Source organism: Centrocercus urophasianus, unplaced genomic scaffold (assembly GCF_019232065.1).
Source record: "Centrocercus urophasianus isolate 14NV4802_14NV808 unplaced genomic scaffold, USGS_Curo_1.0 seq_22, whole genome shotgun sequence".
Lineage (NCBI taxonomy): Eukaryota > Metazoa > Chordata > Aves > Galliformes > Phasianidae > Centrocercus > Centrocercus urophasianus.
The window spans coordinates 8512494-8535567 of NW_024884778.1; the positions used below are offsets into that span (position 1 = coordinate 8512494).

The 23074-nt window shown below is 45.7% G+C and overlaps 1 protein-coding gene across 1 annotated transcript in view; it reads right to left on the reverse strand.

Annotated features, from left to right (window-relative positions):
- PLXNB1 (plexin B1) overlaps window positions 1-23074 on the reverse strand; it is a 51986-nt gene that overhangs the window by 27818 nt on the left and 1094 nt on the right. Inside the window, exons 2-6 of the mRNA XM_042823256.1 lie at window positions 6603-7746; window positions 2718-2900; window positions 2426-2554; window positions 982-1082; window positions 197-329 (exon numbers count right to left, since the gene is read on the reverse strand). Of these exons, the coding sequence (XP_042679190.1) occupies window positions 197-329; window positions 982-1082; window positions 2426-2554; window positions 2718-2900; window positions 6603-7736 (1680 nt within the window). The 5' untranslated portion in view covers window positions 7737-7746. The remainder of the gene's footprint in view (window positions 1-196; window positions 330-981; window positions 1083-2425; window positions 2555-2717; window positions 2901-6602; window positions 7747-23074) is intronic.

Here is a 23074-nt window from a genome sequence, read left to right on the forward strand (position 1 = left end):
AGTAACTTTCTTTTAAGAGACAAGGCCATTCAGATTTATAGGAAAAACAATTATATTTCCTGGGACTGCCAACTTAAATTCCTCATGTGAGGCAGACATGCTTGAAAGCACCAGAAAGACTTGTGGGCCCTTACAATTTTGCAGGGGACTCTTTCTACGTGCTTGAAGATTATCAGAGAGAATCATCATTGCTCACATTTCTCTTTTCCTCTCGGCTGATATTGGCTGGAGTTAGTGACTGGACAGAGAGACACTGCTGTGTAGAGTTGAAGCTCCAGAGCCACTGCTCACTCAATCCAGACCTCAAGCACTCCGAGCGACGGCTGCACCTGCAGAGAAACAGCAGAAAGCCCTAGCAGGGCACACATCCAACCCACAAGCCCATGCTGGCTGTCTGAAACCCCTGCTAGATTCTCAGAGAAGCTGCTAAACGAGCCATGAAGTCCCATCCTCTCACCACCTTCCATAGCAAAGGATGAGCCGTAACCAGCTGCCAGTTATGGCTTCAAGGGCCATAAACCAGGTCCCAGGGCATTTCACATGGAGACAGCCAGCAAGCAGATAGACATGCTGGGTCAAACCATTTCTTGTGAAGCAATATCAGAAGGGGAGCAAGAAGTAAAAAAGCACCAAGTACAACAGAGACACCAGAAGAAGTGATGAAATTTGTAGAGGGGCAGTTTGAGCTGTACTCAGCCTAAAACCTGGCTGAAGTCCTCTGGACAGGAACATTGTGAGTGACCAAAGATCCAGAAAGCAACTGAAAGACAATACTGTGCAATTGTGACTTATAGAGGTGCTTTAGAAGTGCAGACAGAATGGTAAATCAGAATGAATTTGTAGGCCAGATATATCCCACAAAGGAGCTAAAAATAAACCCAGACACCAGACATATATATGGAGACACTGACACTGGAAGAGAGTAAATGGGGACAATTCCTAAGCATTATTCCTCCAAAACCCATGCAGGATTCATCTTACCGTCCCTGAAGGACACACCAGCCACAGTAAGGATCCTCCAGCGCCAGACAGGACTCGCAGTCTGAGTGCAGGGAGCACTCCAGTATGGGAACTTTTAGCACCTGTCAGGAAAAGAGATCTTTGAAATCAGAGCACACACAAAGCAGGCCCCAGAACTACAGCTACTTCTGCCTAGCTAGTTAGGTCCTGTTATCAGCATGCCACTGAAATTTCAGGCTAATTCCTAGTACTGCACAGAACTGAAGAAAAAGGAAGACATTCCCAAAGCCTGCCTGATGCCTATTTTACATACTAAGGAAGGACACTAACTTCAAGCTCTGCAGAGACACTGAGGCAAACAGCACACTGCTGAAACATTATCCATGACATTCCTTGCAAGAACACTTTATTTAGTGATAAATAACAAACAGTGCCATTTGCTTTTTTGTTTTTCTGGACTGTGTCATCAGAGGCTGTGTACTGACAGCCCACCATGCTGAAGCTGGATGTGGTAGCTCCAGCAGAGGGCTCTGAAAGCACCTGCCCCACTGCCCAGCTCTATCTGGCAGAGCTGCCGCTTGCAGTGAAAGCAAAGCAGTCGGCTCTCAGCAAAGTGGAGCACAACCTTGCAGCATTTGGGGTAAGCTTCACTTGCAGCACGTGCCTGCATTAACTGACCATCCTTGCTGATTTCTGCCTTTCGCCTTTCTTTAAATCAGCTGCTACACTTCAGCTACTGTGCTGTCAGTCACTTCAAACGATCATCTTCTAATCCTCAACCTATTACTTTTGCTAAGTATATCATGAATTTTGCATTTTTTTTTTAATTGACAGAACAATTACTCATAGGGATGTACTTCAGATTTCCCCTAATCATCTTCCACTCACAGATTTCAGCTCCTCCTTTGAAGTATTACAAAATTTGAGCATCTCAACCTGCACATGAGGGTTTGAATGAAGGGAAGCAGTGGTTTTCAAGCACATTCTCATTTTCAGTTTGCCCTTTCTTTCAGACAGAGTAACACAGGGGTTGCTTTCATTTTGCTAGGAGGATCCTTTTCTTTCTAGCTCAAGAAGCTGATCTGAGCATTCAGCAAATCCTCTCAAATAAAATACCCACAGCTCAATTTTCCACCCAGCAGCCCCAGCAATCACAGTGCTGCTTCTCCTGCTGCCACCGGACACAAAAGGAATTAGAGAAGGCTGAAGAAGAAGAGGAAAGGTGCCTTGCATAGTTCCTTACACAGCTTGCTTTTATCTGTAAAACTCATCACATAATCACTGCTGAAACAAGGCAGCCTGACCAACTTATGAAAACATACGTGCCATGGATTAAAACCCAGAATGTTACCAGAATGGGTAAAACCTCTGCCACATTTCTCAAGACTCCTCCACTCCCTTCAGCAGTTTGTCTGGAACTCAAATCCCGTCAGCTCTTCTGTGGAAGGGATTTAATTGCTCTTACCATTGATTGGGTCATGACGAAGAGGTGCTCCTGCAACTGGTCGAACAGCAGGTCTCCACTCACCATGCTGTTCAACTGGATAGCTAAAGAAGCATAGATGTGTGCATCTCCCATTGCTCCCAAATACACCTGCAAGAGAGTCACAGCAGTATACAGGCAAAGTATCAGAATAGGAGTGGGAGACATCTGTCCTACCCAAGGAATTACAGAAGAACTGACATTGCTTTTCCTGCCACCCCCCACCTGAGCGTCCTTGATTGGTTTTACCCCCTTTGTTGCATCTAGACCGTACCTTGTGCAGTCTCCCCCTGCTGTCTCCTAGAAAAGCAATGGTGTGGCCATCTTCCACATTCACTGCCACAGCTGTCAGTCGGGACTCTGTTGTCTCCAGGAGAGGGGCTGCTTCCAAGGGGACCCGGCTGGCCATGGGGCTGGGAGTGTGGTCAGAGCCACAGGGGTACGCATACAGGGTGTCCTTTGGGGGAGTGAAAAGGACAGGGAAATCAGTACCCAAACCAAAAGGACACAAAGAACATCATCACCTTCCACCCCTCCCATCCTCTCTTCTGTCTCTCACAGAGGTGAATTTAGTTTTGCATCTCTGGGCTTTTTGATGAGAGTAGCAAACAGCTTCTAATAATTAGTTAAGGTACATTGGTTGTTTGTAGCCTAACAGAATCCTGCAGATATTCCACTTGAGTTTATTCAGCGTAACAGATGTATTGCTAATGAAATGCACCTAAATTCTGCTTAAGAGCCAACTCCAAAAAGCGTTCCTGCTGAACGCTGCCACGGCACAGCTTTGGGGAAGACTTGATGCATTTTTCAGAAAACAACAACCACCAACCAAGATGGAAATGCCAGCTTCTGGTGCAAAATGGAATCAGCTGCCCACGTCACCAGCATTACGTCCAACAGTTAGCACAGTTCTGTTGTATCACTCATGAATTCCAGGTCTGAGGTGGAGCCCCCAGAACCAGGACAGACATGAACACAGGGTGGAACACAGCCTGCTCCAAAGAGCTACACACAAAACCTGTGCAGTGCGTGCAGCCAGAGACCCACAAAATACAAACAAATCCTCTCTGCACACTGCTGCAATTCTTCCTAGCTCTGTCAGACTTCTGAAAATTAGCTCCACAGCACTGTGCAAAAACAGTCATCCCTCTGTTCCAGCCAGATCCCTCCCAGTACCCACCAAAGCGTCACTTGCTGAATTCTAAAGGAAAGAATAAAAGCTGCCAACTTATTTGCTATTGGTACGTGTAGAAAGGAGATGCTTCATTTTTTTCCCTAAATAATGGCACAATCTGTGTAGGACAGTTTCTCTGTTGCTTCTTGACACCTCGCTTGGTGCCTAGTTTAACATCAGAGTATCCTTTGATACTATTAAACCTACCATTTTTAATCAATTAGAGGCTTGTCTTCAAACAATGCTAGTGTATAAAAGCTGATTTTCACCATGGGATCACCATGGATAATATCTTCCTCCTCCTCCATAGCTCTATATTTTCACTGAGGTATTACTGGGCAGCTCCCACCAACCCAGCTCCCCTCGCTCCAGGCAGCAAGGCTGGATTTATACAGCCCCAGTTCCTCTAAGATTTAATAGGAAGTGAGCCATTGCCAGACGTCCACACTCAAAGGCATGAAGCCTTTGTTTAGAATGGGATTCTAGATATTTTTTGCAAGCTTTATATCAATTTAGACAAACGCTGGAACCAAAAATATCTCATTACTAGAGGCTGATTTTTCAAAGTTTGCTTTAATAAAATGGATACAAGACAGAAATGGTTGTATATCCCATCTGTGCCCAGCGCTGCTGCTGCCCACACGTGATGCTGGAATTCACTGCACACTGAGGGTCGGCTGCTACAGAACAACGTGACCGTGCGAGCTCTCCCAGCGCTGGCACAGCCTGGCCATCGCCTCCCTGGGACTGTCAGCAGTGCAAGTTAATCACAGGCAAGAGCTGAAACACGTTCTGTGCCATGGGATTAAGACCATGATAATTGTATATAAGCACTTTGTAAACTTACATAGAAGCTGTCTGAATTGTTTTTGGTGAATAGCATCTTGGCAACGCAGTAGCAAATACTCCACAGGAATCACCCAGCATCGTACTGCCACAGAGCAAGTTTGGAGTGCCCAGACCAAAGCTGAATTCTGGTGTTTGCTTCCTACCTTTCACACGTGAGAAGCAACAACGGGGCAAACCTGTACTGATTCATGATAAGGATGGAAAGCTTGATGCAAAAAGAAAAGCTGTGTATCTTGAAAACTACACCCTGGGAAGACATGCAGCCTCACGGGAACCTGCTTCACAAGTCCAATTATCAAGGCACCAACAGCATCTACCATCTCCTGCATCTGGAGACAAATAGGAAAGTGCATACACTTTCAGATCTCCAGCAAACCAGAGCTAGTTCTGAAGTCTTTATAAAAAACCAAGTGTTTGTTCCAGCTGAAGAGATGGCACTGAGCTGTACAACTCAATGCTAGCCTCCCCCTTTGCTCTAAAAACAAGGAGACAGCGCTGAGGAAAAGAGCATACCTTGTGCTGGTTTGGAGGCAGAAAAACGTGAAATTAATTAGCATTATTCCCATATAAAGCACAAGCTGCCACCATTGGAACTGATAAAATGCATAAAATGCTCATTGACAGCCGCTTCCACTTAGTGCTGAATGGAGCAGGCTGGAGCTGGCACAGCCCCCCGCGTGTTGTTAGATGCAATCTTAACGACAACCGCTACCACGGGCTGAATGGTGAGGGATAAAGTTTGTTAGGACGCTCACATGGCATTGGACACACTTGTTAATGAGATGCTACAGTTCAGCCAGCCCACCAGTGCCAAAGCACGCAGCTGGGGCCTGGGATCACGTGCCAGGAATCACACAGCACAGCCTGGCTTCTGCTCCCACCCTGTGCACCCACTTCACCGCTGCACTAAACAGGACAAGGGGACTCTCCGTGCTGCTTAGAAAAGCTGCTCATACCAGGCTGACTGGAAATCCCCCAAACTGCTCTGAACTCATGATGATCCCTTCCATGCTGGCCTGCAGGGGACGTGCAGGACAGAGCTAAAGGTCAGTGAAAGCAGGACATCACAGCCCAGTCAGTGTATTCTTCCTGACCTTACATTTGTCCTGCTTCCAGCCTGCTCTTTACCCCTTTGTTGTCCCATAGCTATTCTACAGTCTGCCTCAGCTGCCAAAACACAAACCATAATTTCAAAACAGGTTTTGGACCACACATCCAATTGCAGATATTCCCAAAGCTCTGTGGTACAGCTGTGCAGGAGGTTGGGAAGAGGAAGTTACCTTAAGTTACCATTCTGCAGAAGGACAAGAAGACATAGTGCTCTGTTATGGACCAACAATGCCCTCGGTGAAAACAGGTTACTCACAGCCATGGAACCTCATGCCAGGACACTGCATCCTGCCCCAGGAGAACGCTGCTGCTCTATGTTTATGTCACTGTCCCTGCTATCACAGCACCAGACAGCATGGGTGACAAACTGAAAGGGATTCAGGGTCACAGCCAACTTCCACTTTACATTTTTATCCTGCAATATCCCATCACGCCTTTGCCACAGAATTCAAGTTTTGCGTGCTCACTCCTTATTGCTCTGGAGAAGAGCCAGGTCAGGAAAAAGTCTTCCTGGTATACAAAATTCTGCAGGACTAATGCAGTCTTCAGTAGGACAGGATTTTGCTAACTCTTGCATTGGATTTTTTTTTGGTTGCTGGGTGCCCTTTCTTGGAAGTTGTTGTGAGATGCACCTCAACCTAAGCAACAAGGACCCAGCACACCCCTTTAGATCAGGATGTGAAGATATTAAGAGCAACCTGAACTGCAGCTTCAGTGCTCTTGCCTGGTAATGCCACGAAACAAGCACCAGGTCCAGCTCACACCAGATGCCTTTCCCGTTGCCACACACTGCACAAACCTGTCTACGCGAAGCAGAGCACTGCAGAGGGAACAAGGCAGACCTGAGTTGGAATGCAAGAGCATTGCCTTGCTGCGGTAGCAAAGAAACAGTGAGCCCAGAGGCTTTTAGCCCAAGCAGATTTCATCACACAGCTGTGGGAAACAGGCTCACTCCAGGAGCACAAAGCAACACAAGAGCGTACTGCAGATTTCTCTTTACCCTGGCAAAGGTGCAAAGTCACTTACCGCTGGCAGCTGGACACAGTTGGAGCTGACATCATACTCAATGTACGCCACTTCTGTCCCGTCTTCTGACTTCCCATCTCTCATGTAGCACACATCCCTCGTCCAGTTGGTCAAGCGGTCCACCTCCTCCATGGCATAGATGCAGAGCGCAGACTCCTCGCTCAGTTTGCCTGAAGAAGCCTGCCAGGCAGAGAAGGCTGCAAACAGCACCTCCCCGTCAGTGTCCAGCTGCCCCTGGGCCAGGTCCTTCCCTGGCTGGGTGACGTAGGCCGCTTGCAGGAGGCTGTAGGTATTGGTTTTGCTCTGGCAGAGCAGAGGTAACTCCACGTACGAGTAATAATGAGAGTCATCCAAGCAGATTCGCGAGATGTAGGTCTTGTACTCGCGTGACTGAGACTTGAGGTCTCGGCGGTAGAAGAGGAAATAGACGCTCGAGCGGTAAGTGAAGGACTTAATGAAGTGGTGGTTGTACTCAGAGAGCCGCCCCACTGCCAGCTTGGCTGTTTCTTCGTAGGAGAAAATAGAGTGAGAGTCCGTTGCTTGAACATCGCTGCCGTGGGCCCTGAGATTTCGGGTTGTAATGGGAGGAATCCCTCCTCCAACTCCTCGGCTAGTGTATCCCCGTCCCACAAACAGCAAGGGGACCTCATCCTTCGAGTAGGCTACGAGTCCCACAGTGGTGATATTGGGGTCATTGGCAGCAACATACTGAGTGTCACCGGGGCTCTCTGGTCGGAAGAGAACATGGTCAATGGAGGTGAGGCTCCTCTTCTCACAGATGCCCTGGTGCACGCTGCCACACACAATCAGCTCCTTCTGCACCGAGTTCACCAGAAGCAGCTTGTTGTGATTGTCAGTATGATGTGCTTGAGGGCACTCCAGCTTTGAGACTGGGGGCAGACAATCTTTGCTGTCCAAAACTGGTCCAGTTTGAACCATGTTCTCCATCAGCAGGTCGGACGTCAGCTGAAAGAGAAAGTTGGTAGCCCCCAGGTAAATGGTCCCTGATTCTAAGTCCATGGACAGGTGGAGGAATTTTGTAGCGTTGCGTGAGAACGTGACATACTGCAGTCCCCTTGGAATTGCCACTCCCAAGAAACAGAGAACAGGAAGGAGGAACGTTCCCAGAGGCATGGTAAACACTCTGCAAGAGAGGAAAAGGTGTTATCACCACCCTGAAGCCAGAAATGAAGATTAACACACATCAAAATCCTCCAACAACACTCTTAGGAAAGGTGGGCAAAGAGGACAGGGATAACCAGAAGGGACAGAACTAGACACACAGTCAACATGGGGCATTTGTGGAGAAGAAAGAACTTGCAAACAAACAAAATCCAGAAAGACACCGTACGATAGAATCTATTTGATCATCAAGATGAGAGGCACAGCATCTTCAGGAGAAGCTGGATTACTGTGAATAATGCTCTACAAGTCTCTCCCAGAGCCTGCTGGGGTGTACTGGGAGAGTTCCCTTCAAAAGCCCAGGACTGGTGCTGAACGTACTGAGTGAGCAGTACAAAGCTGTCATCAGCTCAGGGATGTAACCCAGAGAGGAAGATCCTACCTACGCTGCAACAAAATACATTTCAAATACTGAACTTAAATCACTATTCTTGTAATACCAGAAAGCAGGAGACTCGTTTAACCAGACTCCTGAACAACTCTTTCCAATGATGCTATGTTGGAAGCTCTCCAGGACAGGACCACATTCCAACAACATCCAGTACATCACATACGTTGCTAATGAGCAACACCACAGTAAAACAAACCACCATCCAAGACAAACAAAACCTGCAGGACCATTGTTTAAATAAGCTGTAGCTAGGATCCAACTCAGAGGAAACTTAACAACCCTTTTGTTCTGTATTTGACATAAAGTGAAGTTTGTATTTCAAAAAAAAAAAAATCGACACAATCCTTCCTCTTTCTTTCCATCACATGGCCATCAACAGCCTCCTTTGGGTCTACCACTGTACCATCAATGTTTCATAAGGGACCTTCTCATGCCGTTGTCGAGCAAGGCCCACATAAGCAGGCCTGCTCTGTCCCAGTGCCAGGATGAGGCCTCCAGAGCAGCACCTGCAGCAGCTCCCAGTCACCCATGCAATGTGGGCACTACACAGACCTGGGGAAGTGTTTCTCTTCAGAGTACCCTTGATTCAATCCCTCTAAACACCCACCACAACCCACCCAAGCTACATCACAGCTGGGAACAACTGTTCTCCACAGCAAGGAGAGAATGCAGTAATAAGTACCTGCAACGTGAAGATTACCAATTGGGCACAAAGAAAGGACAACAGCATCAAATACTCAGAACCTACAAGAAGTAGGATTTGAACTGAGAAGCAGGCGGTGATATAGCTCTGAATCTACTCCCTGCTCCCCCCTCCCTCTCCAAGACAAGGCATCAAAGCTACACAAAGCTGGGCTGCAGGGTGCAGAGCCAAGGCGTGCACAGCCTCCTCCAGAACTGCCCCATAGGCTGTCGTGCTCATTTTGGCAACTCAGCTCTTCAGGAGTGATGTTAATTCTAGAGTTAAAGCTAAGAAAACTCATCCCTTCCCTCCTACAGCCTCAGCCCTTGGGGATCTTCAGGGTAAGCTCCAAGTTCTAACTCAGAAGTGCTTAAAAGCACAGAGGTGTAAAAGATCTGCAGCACTTCAAGCACATACAGCAGGACTTGGTGACTTATCCGATTTAGGTCACAAACTGCTCACCATACAAACTGCCTTTCACTAGCTCTGTACAACTTCCAGCACATGGCATGCAGAAAACACAACAACAATGGTGAAAACAGTAGCTGTAAGACTTTGGTTCCACCTTGTTTCACTGCTTTTGCAGGAAAAAAAACACCACGAAAATCTGCTTTCCAGCTCCTTTGTCAGTTAAACAGGCATCTTTGCTCTACCAAAAGACCAGCTGAGAGGATTAGTCTATTTGGGAAATCCAGCGGATGGAAGGTATTATAAACACAATACGTTATTAAATATAGGCTTTGTGAAGCTCTGGATAGGCTCCACTTCACACGGTTATTGTAGGTAAGCAGGCAGTGCTGTCAGGAAATACCCACACGTGGGAATTCTGGCACCAGGCTGGCAATTTCCCCAAGCACACAGCCACCAACTCACACCACACCAACAGGACATTTAGCCTACATGCACACTGGAGCTTCAGTTCACGCCAATAATGAATGCTTAGTGCTTTCTGCTTCAGTGCAGCTGATGCACTCTGCTTCACTCACAGCCAGCCATGCAGTCTCTTGCCAGGGTGCTGAGAGAGTCCTGGGGCTTGACAGAGGTCCTCATTACAGCAGAGATTGTATCTGTGAAGTGATGAGGGATCTCTGCAAGCTCAGCCAGCAGATATACAGACTGAAGGACAGATCTCTCACTTAACTGGATCACCTCCAGTTCACATTAACATTTCACCCAAGATGCAACACGAATTGTTTTTATGCCCTTTCGCTGTTTTTATTGGAGAATACTTTATTCAAGGAACTCCTGAACCACATGACTGCTTGGTACCCCCTGCACGGCCATCACGCAGCTGTCACGATGGCTGCACATCTCTGCCTCAGTTTCAAAGCTTTATATGCCTGGAAACAAAACAATACACTGATGGCCATCCACCAGCAGGAGCTTGACTACATTGCAACAGAGCCACACCAACATGGAGAAGAGAGTCTTGTGATTCTCAGCTGCCTCCAGATCAAAGACATCACACTGCACCACTTACAAGAATCTGTAATCTTCTTTCTAGCTAAAGCAACCTTCCTATGCCAGCCAGCAATTATACAGTACATCCAGTATGTGTCTTTGGAATTCATGAATTCTGAAATGCTGGTTTCCTGTCTACAGGTCATGCCTATGAGTTACAAGACTTCTGCTCACCACCTATCATCACTGACAACTGCTGGGGCAGAACTAACATCCATACCACCAGCAGCTGAATTTGAAGCTCAGTGCATGACACCACTGCAGCACACAGCCTCTTCCCAAGCTCTGATCTGTAGCTGAGCCCATCGCCAGCATTCCACAGGAAGCATTTTACACACTGCAGCACCTGTCCTGGAGGAGAGATGGAAAGCCAACTCACCCTACGTTCCAGCAGACCACAACCAAAAGCAGATCCTGCTGCGGTCAGAGCTCTGTCCTGAAGCCATTATTTCACTTGCCAATATCCCTCTAGAAGTAGCTTTAGTAAGAGCTATTCCTACCACAGGTCTCCAGGTAAAAAGCCAGTATCCAGCCTTAATGGCTCAGGAAGAACAGAGGGCACTGGGAAGATGCAAACATCAGGAAGGGTGATAAGGTGTGCTCTGTGAGCCAGCCCTCCTCACCGCGCGATGGGTGAAGGCCCAACACAGCGCTCTTTGTTCTCTGCTGCACAGCCATTAGCGGATGAACTCGCATTTACCGCTCAGTGAACAAACACATACATTAGAAACAAACCCGAGAGCGTGGCTACCGGTGGTTAGAAGCATTCCCATCCTACCTGAAAGTGGAGAGGAAAAAGGCCAGCAGTGCCTTTTGATTCAATTTTCCCAATTATTTCTCAAGCACAAGCATCGCTGCCTCTGTTTCTCGCTCTTGGGTGCAGCCCATCATGATACGGGAGGACAGGAAGAGGGAGGATAACCTACATTTAAATCTGATAGTTTCATGACAGCCTACACTACTGAGCTCTTTATGGATTTACCGAAGCGTTCAGCTTCCTGTGCTCGCTGTTAGCACACAACACAGCTGTTACAGACAGATTGCACTAAAAGTGCGCAGCCTTTAATTAATTCTGAAGGCAACTGCCACGGCTTAGGGATTCTTTTTAAATATTCCATTTTTTTTGATGAATTCCCCTTAAATAGGAAAATGTACCAGACAATGCTCTGAACATTGGCTTTAACGCACTGAAAAATATTAATATCCAAATTACACTTCTGGGTTTCATTTATTTAATCTGGATCACAACAGAAGGACTGCAGGATTAGTCAGTTCTGCCACAGAACACTTACATGGCATCCACAAAACAACCACAGTAACGTGGGAGCAACAGCACTATTTTATTACTTGGAAATCGGAGTAAGACAGCATCTTCTGTAGCACTATTTTTACCTCTGACCTCACATATCCCTCTCAAAGACTTGACTCATTCATTAAAGAAACAAGAGCTCTCTTGGGCACTTTTCAGCATATCAATATGTAAAGATTATTTCTATCCTTGCAAATTATCTCTCTGATATCCTAACTCCTCCCAAAGAGGGGAGGTCAGACAGTCAGACAGTGCTGCAGCCTCTGAGTTGTCCTTCATACTGGTTACCAATCTCAGCAGAATTGGAAAAATTGGGCCCTGATATTTGCATCTGCAACTCCCACTGCACTGTTCACAGATCCACCCATGGGGAGGCCCCACAAGACACAAAAATTAAAAGCATAATTCTTTGAGCTGCACAACGACCCCTGGGCTCCGGCACGTCTGAGTCAGGCAGTGTCAGCAACAACACCAGCCCTGTGTTTTCTGCACAAAAGCCCTGACTTGCAGCCCCCCTTCTAAGTTTCATATGCTCAACAGAGACCTGCTGTTTTCCACCATGGAGGATGACATTCCCATTAAATAAATACATCTCTTCTGGAGTCTTATTTACTACAACCAGGCCAGTTCCCTGCTGCTCTGTTTAAGAACACTTGCAGAGATGAACACAAACCTCTGTTTTCCAAATAAAATCAACACTGAGGAGAATCCCCTGTCCAGCACATCCCATCAGAGCAGGGCTGACGCAGACAAGGCAGCTCTGTTAGGCCAGCTGTGAGCAACACCAAAGCTGAGGTTAAAATAACTAGAAAACTCCAAAGACAAAACAGAAAATGTGAAGTGGCAGGAGAAGGCAGCACACTTTCAGGCTACAGAATTAACAGCATTAGTAGATAAACACTTGAGCAAATGATGTTTTCTAAACCCTTGATAATTACTGCTGTTGGAACATGGGTACTTCTCAGGCTGGAAGATGTTATACAAAAACAATGTTACGCACACACTGTATCACAGAATTAAGTCCTATGAGACTTACAGACCATCTGCTCCAACCCCCCTGCAGTGAACAGGGACCCCCACAGCTCCATCAGGTGCTCAGAGCCCATCCAGCCTGACCCTGGCTGTCTGCATGCATGGGGCACCACCTCCTCTGCGCAACCTGAGCCAGCGCCAATCCAGCATCTTCTCTACTTTTTGATACCACTAACATTTTAGTGATACTTTTGTTAGGTTTCCTTGGAAAAACTGAGTAAGTGCTTCTACTCCCTGTAGGCTGTACCAAGTATTAATTTTAGCTATACCAGAATTAATTGATGGGAGCAGACAGGCATTTCCTCTAACACCTCAAGCACATTCAATTTTTCCTCTTGAACATACTAAGATATGCTGCAGCCAACAGTTTAAACTTCCAGTACCAGTGGCTAATGAAGAGTTAATGTTTAACACAGCTAAATCGTGAATTGAACTACATAAACATTTACAAGGAACAGAAAGCATCACAAGCTGCTTGCAGTTCAGTTTTCTCCATAGCCACTGCATAATTTTAAGCTTTTCACTGAGCCCAATTTCCAAACACCGACAAAAAGAGAACTCAAGTATCACATTCTATATACATTTTAAAAAGCGGAAAATCAAGTCAGCTATTAGCTTCCTGTTATTTCAGCACAACAAAAGGCTAATTTTCTGCCCACATTATGCATTTGAAGATTTGAATCCTTTAGGATCAGCTCCAGCTTGCTGTGTGATAGAGCCAAAGAACACCAGCAAGCAATTCCTCCCTTCAGCCTCCGAGCTCCTGACTAAACCAATGTATCCCAATGAAAGCAGGATTTCTTCCTAGGGCTCCTAAGTTAAAGAAACTACCACCTTAACCCTACAGGCACTTCCCCAAGGGTATTTAACCCCAGTAAGTTGCCTTGTCATTTCATTTAACTTTGCTCATCTCAGTACTTCCAGTCAAAGAAGCTTCCAGTCACTTTTTGCATGAACAGTTCCAAAACTAATCCTTCTTAATCCTCCTTGGGCAAGAAGATAAGGACAGCTATTCTAAGTCAGACAGAAGTCCACCTACACAGAAATCCTGTCTCCAGCAACAGACAACAAGAAATGCCTAAGGAGAAGTGTGAAGGCAGACAAGCACCAGGCAATCATTCCAGCTTCAGGCGTCCAGCGTGGATACAGTAGATGATCTGAACTTCTTCACACAGGGAGAATTTCTGTTGTAGCACTTCGAGCCTTTCTGAAGAAAAAGTAAAGTGAAACAAGGTACCTGACTCAGATGAGTATAGCAGCCCTGTTCACAGCCTGACCCAGACATGCTATCACAGAGCAAATGCTGTCTTTAACCCCCAGCTCATTTACCTACCCAAGAACCTCTTGCTCTCCCACCCAGCTGTCACATCAGATGCCAACACCGGGTCCACCCAAATACCAGCTGAGCCTCAAACACTCTTCCAGGCAATTAAATTAAAAAAAAGTCTCCAGTTCTCTAGGTCCCAATGTGTAGAGGAGTTCCAGGAAACCCAGATAAGCTTAATTTAGCTGTGACAGAATCCTTCTGGGAGAGCAGAGCTCACTTAAAGTTACCCATCTGATCCAGCCTGCTGAGCAAACCTACCATTTCTATACAAATCCAGGCAAATCTAAATCCATCATCCTGCAGAAATAAGCTCATTTACAGAACTTCAGGCAGAGAATCATTGAAATACAGGGTAATACGGGAGCAGAGAGAAAGTCTTGTAGTACCCAGGAAATTCCAAGAGCACATTTCCAATTTCCAGTTAATTGAGATCCAAGAGACAGCTTTTTAATCTGTTTAATATGAATTAAACTGACTTTGAAAGAACTGTCAGCTAAGGCTCTTGGAAAAAGAAAAGATAAGCTTTTGTGGAATTACAGTCCCTATCATGATTTAATAAGTAGTTAAAAGACAGGAAATCATAAGTGGAAGAGTTTCCCAAGGGAGGAAGGTTATCAGAGAGATCTGCCAAGAATTCCTTCTGCAACCTGTGCTGTTCAGTATATTCACAAGACAATCTACAAAGTCGAATAGGCCTGGAACTGGCAGAGCTTATTGAGAATAAAATTATTCAGCACAATTAAATACAGAGGAGACTGCAAAAAGTTACCAAACTCATGCACTCCTAAGTAACTACACAGTATCTTGCATGTCAATTAATACCAAGAGTAACACAAAATATCCTAATTACGTAAGCATACGAGGACCCAAATTAGCTGTTATCACTCATGAAAACTTTGGAAACTTGGTATGTCAGATCAGCATTTAGCATCAAGCAAAAAAGGGAAATACAGCCTTCGGCGTGATTAGGAAAGGAAACACATCACCATTTTGTTGTTGAATGCTGCAGGCAGTTCTGCTTCCCACATCTGAAAAAGGAGACTGAATGACAAAAAGGACAACAAAGATGATCAAAAGCATGGGACAGCTTCCATATAAGGAGAGACTGAGCAAAGCAGGACTTCAGATGGACAAAGAAGCAATCAGGACAAGATAGGGAAAACGGGAGAGATCTGAGACACAACAAATAGAAGTGGGATGTGAAATGCGGAATAACTGATGACCACTTGTATCAGTGCAGAAAAACAAGAGCACTGACAAGGTTAAACGTCTTTTCTAAACTTTTCTAGGTCAGTTCAAGGGTAATTTTCACTGGATGTAAAAATATTTTATATAACGTTTTAAGTGCACAATTAAATTGCAGAGCTCACCGCTGTGGGATGCCATGGAGACTAGAAACAAAAACAAGTTAAAAGGGGTTATAAAAATGAATGTAGTCGGGATCTGATAATCAGATTCAGCTCCAAGCCAAGGAGGGCCCTAAACTGGTGACAGCCATAAGCTGGGAGCATCAAATGGAGAGGAGGAGAAGAGAAAATAAATAAATCACATCGCACATGCCCCATCTCTTACAGTACTCATTAAGCATCTGCTTCTGGCTATTGTCAAAGACAGGATACTGAGCTAGACAGCGCTCTGCAATTTGCCTCAGGAGGACAGTTATATTTAAACTTCCTATTTTAATGGTACATTTATAGATTTTATTTACTTTTAAATATTAGGAATGTAACTTTAGCCCTTCTTAATCGCATAATAGGAAGCTGGAAGCCGAACCTCATCGACTATTTCTCGAGGCATTATCTGTCCTATTAGCATTTAGATACCATCTAGCTGAATCCCGGCAGCGCCGCACAAAGCTAACGCACAGCACAGCAGCAGAGCAGAGCATCCCCCTCTGCAGCCTGGGAGCCCCAAGCAGGGGTCCGAGCTGTGCTGCACAGCAGTGGCACAGCTGTGGGTTTAAAGCACAAGCAGCCCCAGCCCAGACCAGCTCTCCCCTGTTTGCTACACGCCTGATGGAAGCTCCTTGCTCAGCAGCCGAGTGAACAACACAGAACACAAATGCTGTACGTATAGTGCTGGGTAGTGTTTAACAGAGCTGCTATTGGGAAAAGTAGGTCAGGAGCATCCGTTCTGCCCAGAGAGAAAGGAAACTGAAGCACACCAGACTGTTTGGCTAGGTATTACAGAAATCCTTCGCCGGGGATTTCATCACTACTTCAAACAGGCGTGATTCATGTGTTACCGGCCTCCACCTCCAGGAAGGCACGCCTTCCCACTGCACCGCCTGCCCTGTCATTAGGGGCACCTCTCCCAGCCCCAGACAAAATCCCTCCTGCTCTCAGCTTTGGCTCCACAGGGCTGCTAGGGAAGCTGGAGTCCCGCATTAGCTGCATCACTGAATTCACAAGACCTCCACACAGCATGTGCCTCCCAGGGGCCAACACTGGGACCCCCCCCACCCCATGGCGAGAGCCTCACTCTCCTGCATACAGCCAGGGTTCTTATCTTGGGACAACCTTGCAAGGGAGGAAAGGAACTTCAATGCCCTTCAAACCTGCTTCCTTCCTGTGGGGGATCGGTGGTGCCTTCAGTAGAGCCAATGGTAACCATCTCCAGAAGGACAACCCACAGTGATCAAGTGTAGCAGCTCTCCAGCATGTCCCTGGTGCTTCCTGCATAAGCAGTGGCAGCTCCCAGTTGCTCCAGCTCTAGAACTCCGGAGAAATTGGGAACAGACAGCTAAGAGAGTTTTCCCTGTCCTCTGCCTTACTGGGCTGGCAGGTAGCTCAAATACCCAACACAGGTAGGCTTCACTGTTCTTCATTACATTTCACACAGCATCTTGCCTTGATTTCATCCCTGTGAAATGATGCTAGGACTTACACCACAAGAGAAAACCATGGTCTCTATGCCAGCAGCAGCCCTGCAAGACCGCAGGGTGGAATAGAGACCAGAGGGCCCTACTGCACAAGGAGCTCCTGCTAGCAGCATTACAGCCCACAAGCAAGCACACAAGGACTGCATCCCGAAGTCCACCATCCCCTTGTCAAGAAGCAAATCAGAGTCCTTACATAACGCAGCCTGCTTCAAATTAACCTTTCACTCTGAAAACACGGAGCAGCATAGCTCAGCACCTCAGGAGTCTTCAAATTGTTTAGCACCACGACAGCTCTATGAAGAATTAATGCACTTGAGGCAGGGAGGGATTAATTCTTCTCCATGGAGTTTTCCTTCATTTCAAATAAGATTCATTCTTCTGCCTTCTCCAGTAACTCTCTGGAGAGCACACAGCCCGACAGCAGTTTGACCGTCTTCCCCCATCACTCCAACAGCGTCAGCAGTTCTGGCTACAGCCATGAATACAGTAAGTAATATGCAAATAAATTTAATGCAATGCAACCGCACGAGTCGCATTTATCTCCTCCCACCCAGAAGAGACAGCGAAATCAACAGAATTCCACACCACCACCACAATCTGCTTGTGGTTTGCCTTCAAACCAAGCTGGTTACATTCTATCTCGTATTACTCAACTCATTTTATCAGAAATGAAGCTTTAATCAATTAATCTTCCATAAATTAGTACTTAAGCCTGGGAGACTATCAGCAGTCAGCTATGAACTATTCGGCTCAATATTCTGGTAATTAGGTTACACAGGTCTGCTAGATAACAATCTGAGCTGGATGTTTTCTGCCACCTTCACAACTCAATACCAAAGCTTCTGTAAGGCCAAAATCAGAAAGCAGAGCACCGAGCAGTTCAAAAAGCCTGAGCAACTTCCCAAGTTGCTCATAACACATAGAAAACACAGGAGTTCCCAGGCTTCCACTGCAGAAGAGTGAAGATGCAGACTTGAAAGCCAGGATCAACTTCACAGAGTCTCAACAGCCCCGAGCAACCACCTTCCTACACAGACTGAGACCTTTGCTATCCAGCATTTCCTAATTTAGCCCAAGACAGAGCATTGGTACATGAACTGAAGAGCTCTCAAGGTGTCTGTGGTCAAGGAACCAGAAGGCTAAAGGCTAGCAGCAGTGATGCAATGTGCTCTTCTGCCCTACCATCACAGCCCTACACCCCAGCCATTGTCCAGACGTGGAAGTTCTCGTTTCAGCAATAAAATTCAGAGCACCAGACTGCATATAGAGGTAGGACTACTGCAGCCCATGCGCCATCAGTCAATGCTTTTCCTTCATACTTCTATGGGTCGATAGAGGGGTGAAAGCGTGCAGCAAGAAAATTGAGTGGCAAAAGAAGCAGAAGGCCAGGATGCTGCAGGATTTGGTAGGTGGAGAAATAAACTCTCTGGAGCAAGAGTTCTGCAGTCACTTTGTTAACATGTAGTCACGCAGACGGGTCCTCACACCTTATCCAGAATAAGGAATTTTAATTACAAGACAAAATTCACCCACCATGGCTTTGTAATGTGAGCTTCTGTTCTTATCTGCATTCAAATCGAGGACATCCTAACTTTCTCTCGTAAGCAGTCCTGTTCAGAGCTGAAAAAGGTTTTTTGGTGCTGTCCTAGGAGCTCTGTGGTTCAGAACCGGTTACCTCTTCAAGGCAGCCATGAATTTTAAAGACTTTTTGGTTGAGACTGTTCTCCATCTGGTTTGCAATCCACCTACCTGAGCCGTCTGACACCCACTAGCTGGACAGGACTGACTGGCTCTTCCCTCTGCCTTTCAGGGAAACCCAGATCTTCACCCTAGGGACACAGAGATGCACTAACAAGTCTGTTGCATAAACTGCAACACCAGTCTGGAAATGCAAACTCCTACGAGCAGGCACTGCAGCCAGTATAACTGGCTGTCGGTATTTCAAGAGAGTTCTATCTTGCCAGGATGTCCCCTGGGCTAAAGCACCCAGAAAACAGGAAAACCAGATTTACAGTAGTTTGTTAGGAACAGCAGAGTTTAGATGCAACATGTCATGGTCATGATGTAATAGTCTACCAAAAGGGAACAAAACTTAATGTAGTCCAGCAAAGGACAAATCAAGAAAGTGAAAAATATTTGCAAATAAATGCAAACAACTTTTTGTTAAAGAACAAAAAGAAACAAAGAATTAAAAAGATCTAAGATGAAGTTGCTCTCTTTAACATGTGCATCATTATGAACTGGAAATTGCATTATTGAATAGTTCAGTAGGAAGGGACCTACAAAGGACATCAAGTCCAACTGCCTGACCACCTCAGGGCCAACCACAAGTTAAAGCATATTTCTAACAGCAATGGAAATCTGAGCTCACGACTTCTCTGCCAGCCCATGGAGTGACTTTTGCTACAGAACATGGGACTTAGGCACGTTGGTTTCTGCATCTTTGCAAACAGCCTCCATTCTCACCAAATACATGAGCTGAGCTTTGAGTCTTAAGAGCCTCCAAAGATCTAAACTGTATATTCTGCTACCAGCCAGCCTTCCATAGCTGTTCCCCAAGGATCACAAGAGCAAAGATACTCAGCAAAGAAGAGAAAAATGGGACAGTAGAGAGCCTACAGACAAAAGGACAGTCAGGTTGGCATAGCTCTCCTCCTACTGAAAGCAAAGGAAACCTTCAAAGAGACACCTCATCCTGCACTGCATTCTCTGCAGATTTGGGTAAGCATTTAAAACCAAGTGCAAGGCCAGGCTTGCAAAGGTGAAGCACCTAGAATTGAGCCCTGTCATTTTTAAATGTTTAGACAAGTCCTAAAATAAGATCAGTTTTTTGAGAACTTCTAAAAAGTCTGAACCTAAACTCACCATGGCCTATGTGAGTTTGAAAACATTTGGAAAAGAGATTGAATTGCTTAAAGGTCTGCACATCACTCATTTTAGTTCAAATTAAGTTACAGCACATTACCAAGCAAGAAACACTGTTTAAGGAGGGGAACACCACACCAAGAAGATTCAGGCTATCAGCAGTAAGACAGTCTCTGTAACTCAGGAAAACACGCAGTATCTTAGGGCAGCAAGGAACAGCACACACCAAAGGGGAAGGGAAAATGTCAGCTTCTCTGCTTAGAACGCACACCTTCACACCACTCTCCCCAGCTGCAAGTTTCCCAGTATATACTCTCCAAACCCAAGTCAACAGTCTGCAGACTTTAATATCTCACAGGCAATGCCTCCAGCAAGGCAGAGGTGCACACGGCACATCGCCACCAGCGCAGCAGAAACTCGAGCCACAAGCTGTGCTGGTTTCTGTTTTTACAAGTTTTATTTTTATTTCTCTCCCCCTTCCCAGTTCTGACAAACCAGATCGCAGTTGTTCCAGCTCCGGCGATGGCCTGAAGCCGTAAGAATGAAGTAAGCACACAGCAGCTCTTTGCCTCCCTGAACACTCTCCTTGGTTGCAGTGATGTGCAGCTCAGGAACTTGGGACAGAGGTGGGTTCCGTGCATTTAGGAATCTTCAATAGCTCCTTCTTCTGTGGAACTGCCCTGTGCCCTCAAATACACACAGATGTTTGGCATTCACAACATCCTGTGGCAGGGAGCTTCCTAGGCTACCCGCACACATCAAGGACTGAGTCTTTATTTGTTTTTAAGCCTACTACACCATTCAATGCTTATGCTTCTCCAGCACTCCCAGAAGAGGCAAAAAATAGCTGCTGCTCCTCTAATACAGCATTCAACTGCATCTCCTGGCATTCCAGGCCAGGCTGGATGTGGCTCTGGGCAGCCTGGTCTGGTGGGGTTGAAACTAGATGATCATTGTGGTCCTTTTCAACCCAGGCCATTCTACGATTCCATGATGTTCTTCCTCCAGAACAGCGTGCATTTGTCAAAAATTCTCTCTGCATCAGTACTTTGGAAATACAAACGACATCCTTATTCTTCATCTCACCTACCCTAACAAAGGCTATCCCTTGTACTAGAGGTTGTTTGCTATCTTTATTCTATTACATCTTCCTTATGAATATTTCAATCCATTATTTTTTCCCCTCGACTGCATGCACAGTATTTAGTGATTTCCTGATGCTACATAAAATTACAGTATCCTTACTGGACCTTGTTCTTCTACAATCACACTAATATGTCTGGGTTTGGACACCATTTTTAAATCACAACTCCTGAAAAATCCTTTGTGATTTTTTCTACAAATGCAGCAATCCATCCTAATTGCTTCCTACATTCTTGATTATCAGATACAAGACTCATTCTCCATATACGTCTCCTACCAAGCAAACTTTCCTGTCAGGCTGAAACATCTGGCTTTTCTGCCCTTCACCAGTTTCACTATTAGGAGTCAAACAAGCCTTTTTAAGTTACAGGAATGTAGAAGTGTCTATAGAATTAGAGAAATATAGGTGAGGTCATTAAAACCAAACAATTCAAAAGACAGCCAGTGAATTATTTAACATTGCAATGCTTAGTGCTGACAACATTTTTTTTTCATACAAGCCTACCTCACAATTTAAGGCTACTAAGGGCTAGAAGGACCAGTTCACTTCCCAAAGAACCCACAACTGGTTCCAACCAAAGGGGAGAACCCTCCTGCCATGGTGATGGGTACCAAACAGCACACGGAGCTCAAATGCTCCTCTAACAAAGCAGAACCCAACCATTCTCATCCCTTCTGCTGCACCCAATGGGTAAAGCACTTGGCTCCCCTTCGAGCTGAGCTTCTAGAACACAGTATGGGAGTGCTGCCTGCATCTTTGGTGACATCAAACCATTCCAGCCCTGCAGTTACACAAAAATTGCACTGAAACATAACAAAAGTGTTTATTCTCACACAGACATGGTACAGATATCGCCTGCTTTTAGAAGCAAAATGTAGGAACATATTTGGAATTTTGTCCTTCATCCCACTTGGGTATGTGTACACCCGCATTATTTTTATGCTCAGAGAAGCTCAACACTTTTGAAACAAAAACCTTGTTATTACAAGGATTAATAACCAAATGAACAGAGCATGTGTATCTCATGAAGAGCAGCTCAGCATGCAGTGGACATCTCAGAAACAGAACTATGAGACAAGATGCAAGACGATCAAACTATCTGGATCTGTCTTTCACTGAACTGAACAAGGAGTCTGAGGTAGTTATACAGAGGCTTGACACCACAGATGAAGTATGTGTCCTAGAAATACCCAATACCCAAAATATCACTATTCTGAGCACTCTGCAGAGCACTGCATACACAACTGCTTGCCAGGCACGGGAAGCAATGAGAAAGGAATGTCTACAGCTGAAATGCAACATCAGTTTCCTCACGGGGAGAAACATGCCCCCTGCCCCAAAAGCAAAGGTTCTTGGTTCTAGCTCTGCCCACAGCACATCAGTTGTATGTTTATCCTTACTCTAAAGGGAAAAAAAAAAAAAAGGTGGGACACAAAGTAGGGCAGAAATCACTCCCTATGCTGTTTACAAAGGAGGAGAGCAGAGGAGGGAACAAACAGCTCTCTCCTAGGTAACACCGAGCTGCTACTCGTGCTGCACAAGAATGAAGCAGAGCGCGACTTGGATAATAACCGTAACTCACATTCCAGAAGTCAGTTTGTTCAGCCATGATCTTTTGCACTTAAATGGACTAAAAACCATTTCTTCCAGTGCGGTTGTGCTGGGGCACTGTTTCAGTAGGGTCTGGACAGAATCAGCTGGCTATCTCAAAGAATACAATTGCATGTATGCAGCATGCAGTCCTCTCTATGGTCTTTTAATTTTATGCACCCTAAAAGCACAGACTCAGAAAAGACTGAGTTCAAATCATCTCAAGTACTTACTACTCCTTCCATATTTCAAACAGCTGTGATTTAGTGGTTTTACTTGAACCACCCAGAGCCAGCAAAAAGCCAAGGAAACTCAACTCACCAATCCCTGCACATGTGCTGTATGCACTCAAGATTTATTCACAGAGTCTCCAGATCAAAAAAGGTTTTCATAAAGCCTGCTCTTTAACATTCAAGACTTTAATCTAGTTCCACTACCAAACTGGAATCAAACAAGCTGCAAACACACAGAAGCCTGGGCTAGGGGATGCTTTCTGGCTTTGTTCACTGCTTTTGTTTTTATAGAACCCTCCTGCTGCTACAGCTGCAAGTCCAACAAGCAAAATACTTTCTGATGAAGGGCTCCCGTGCTCTCAAGTGATACTAATC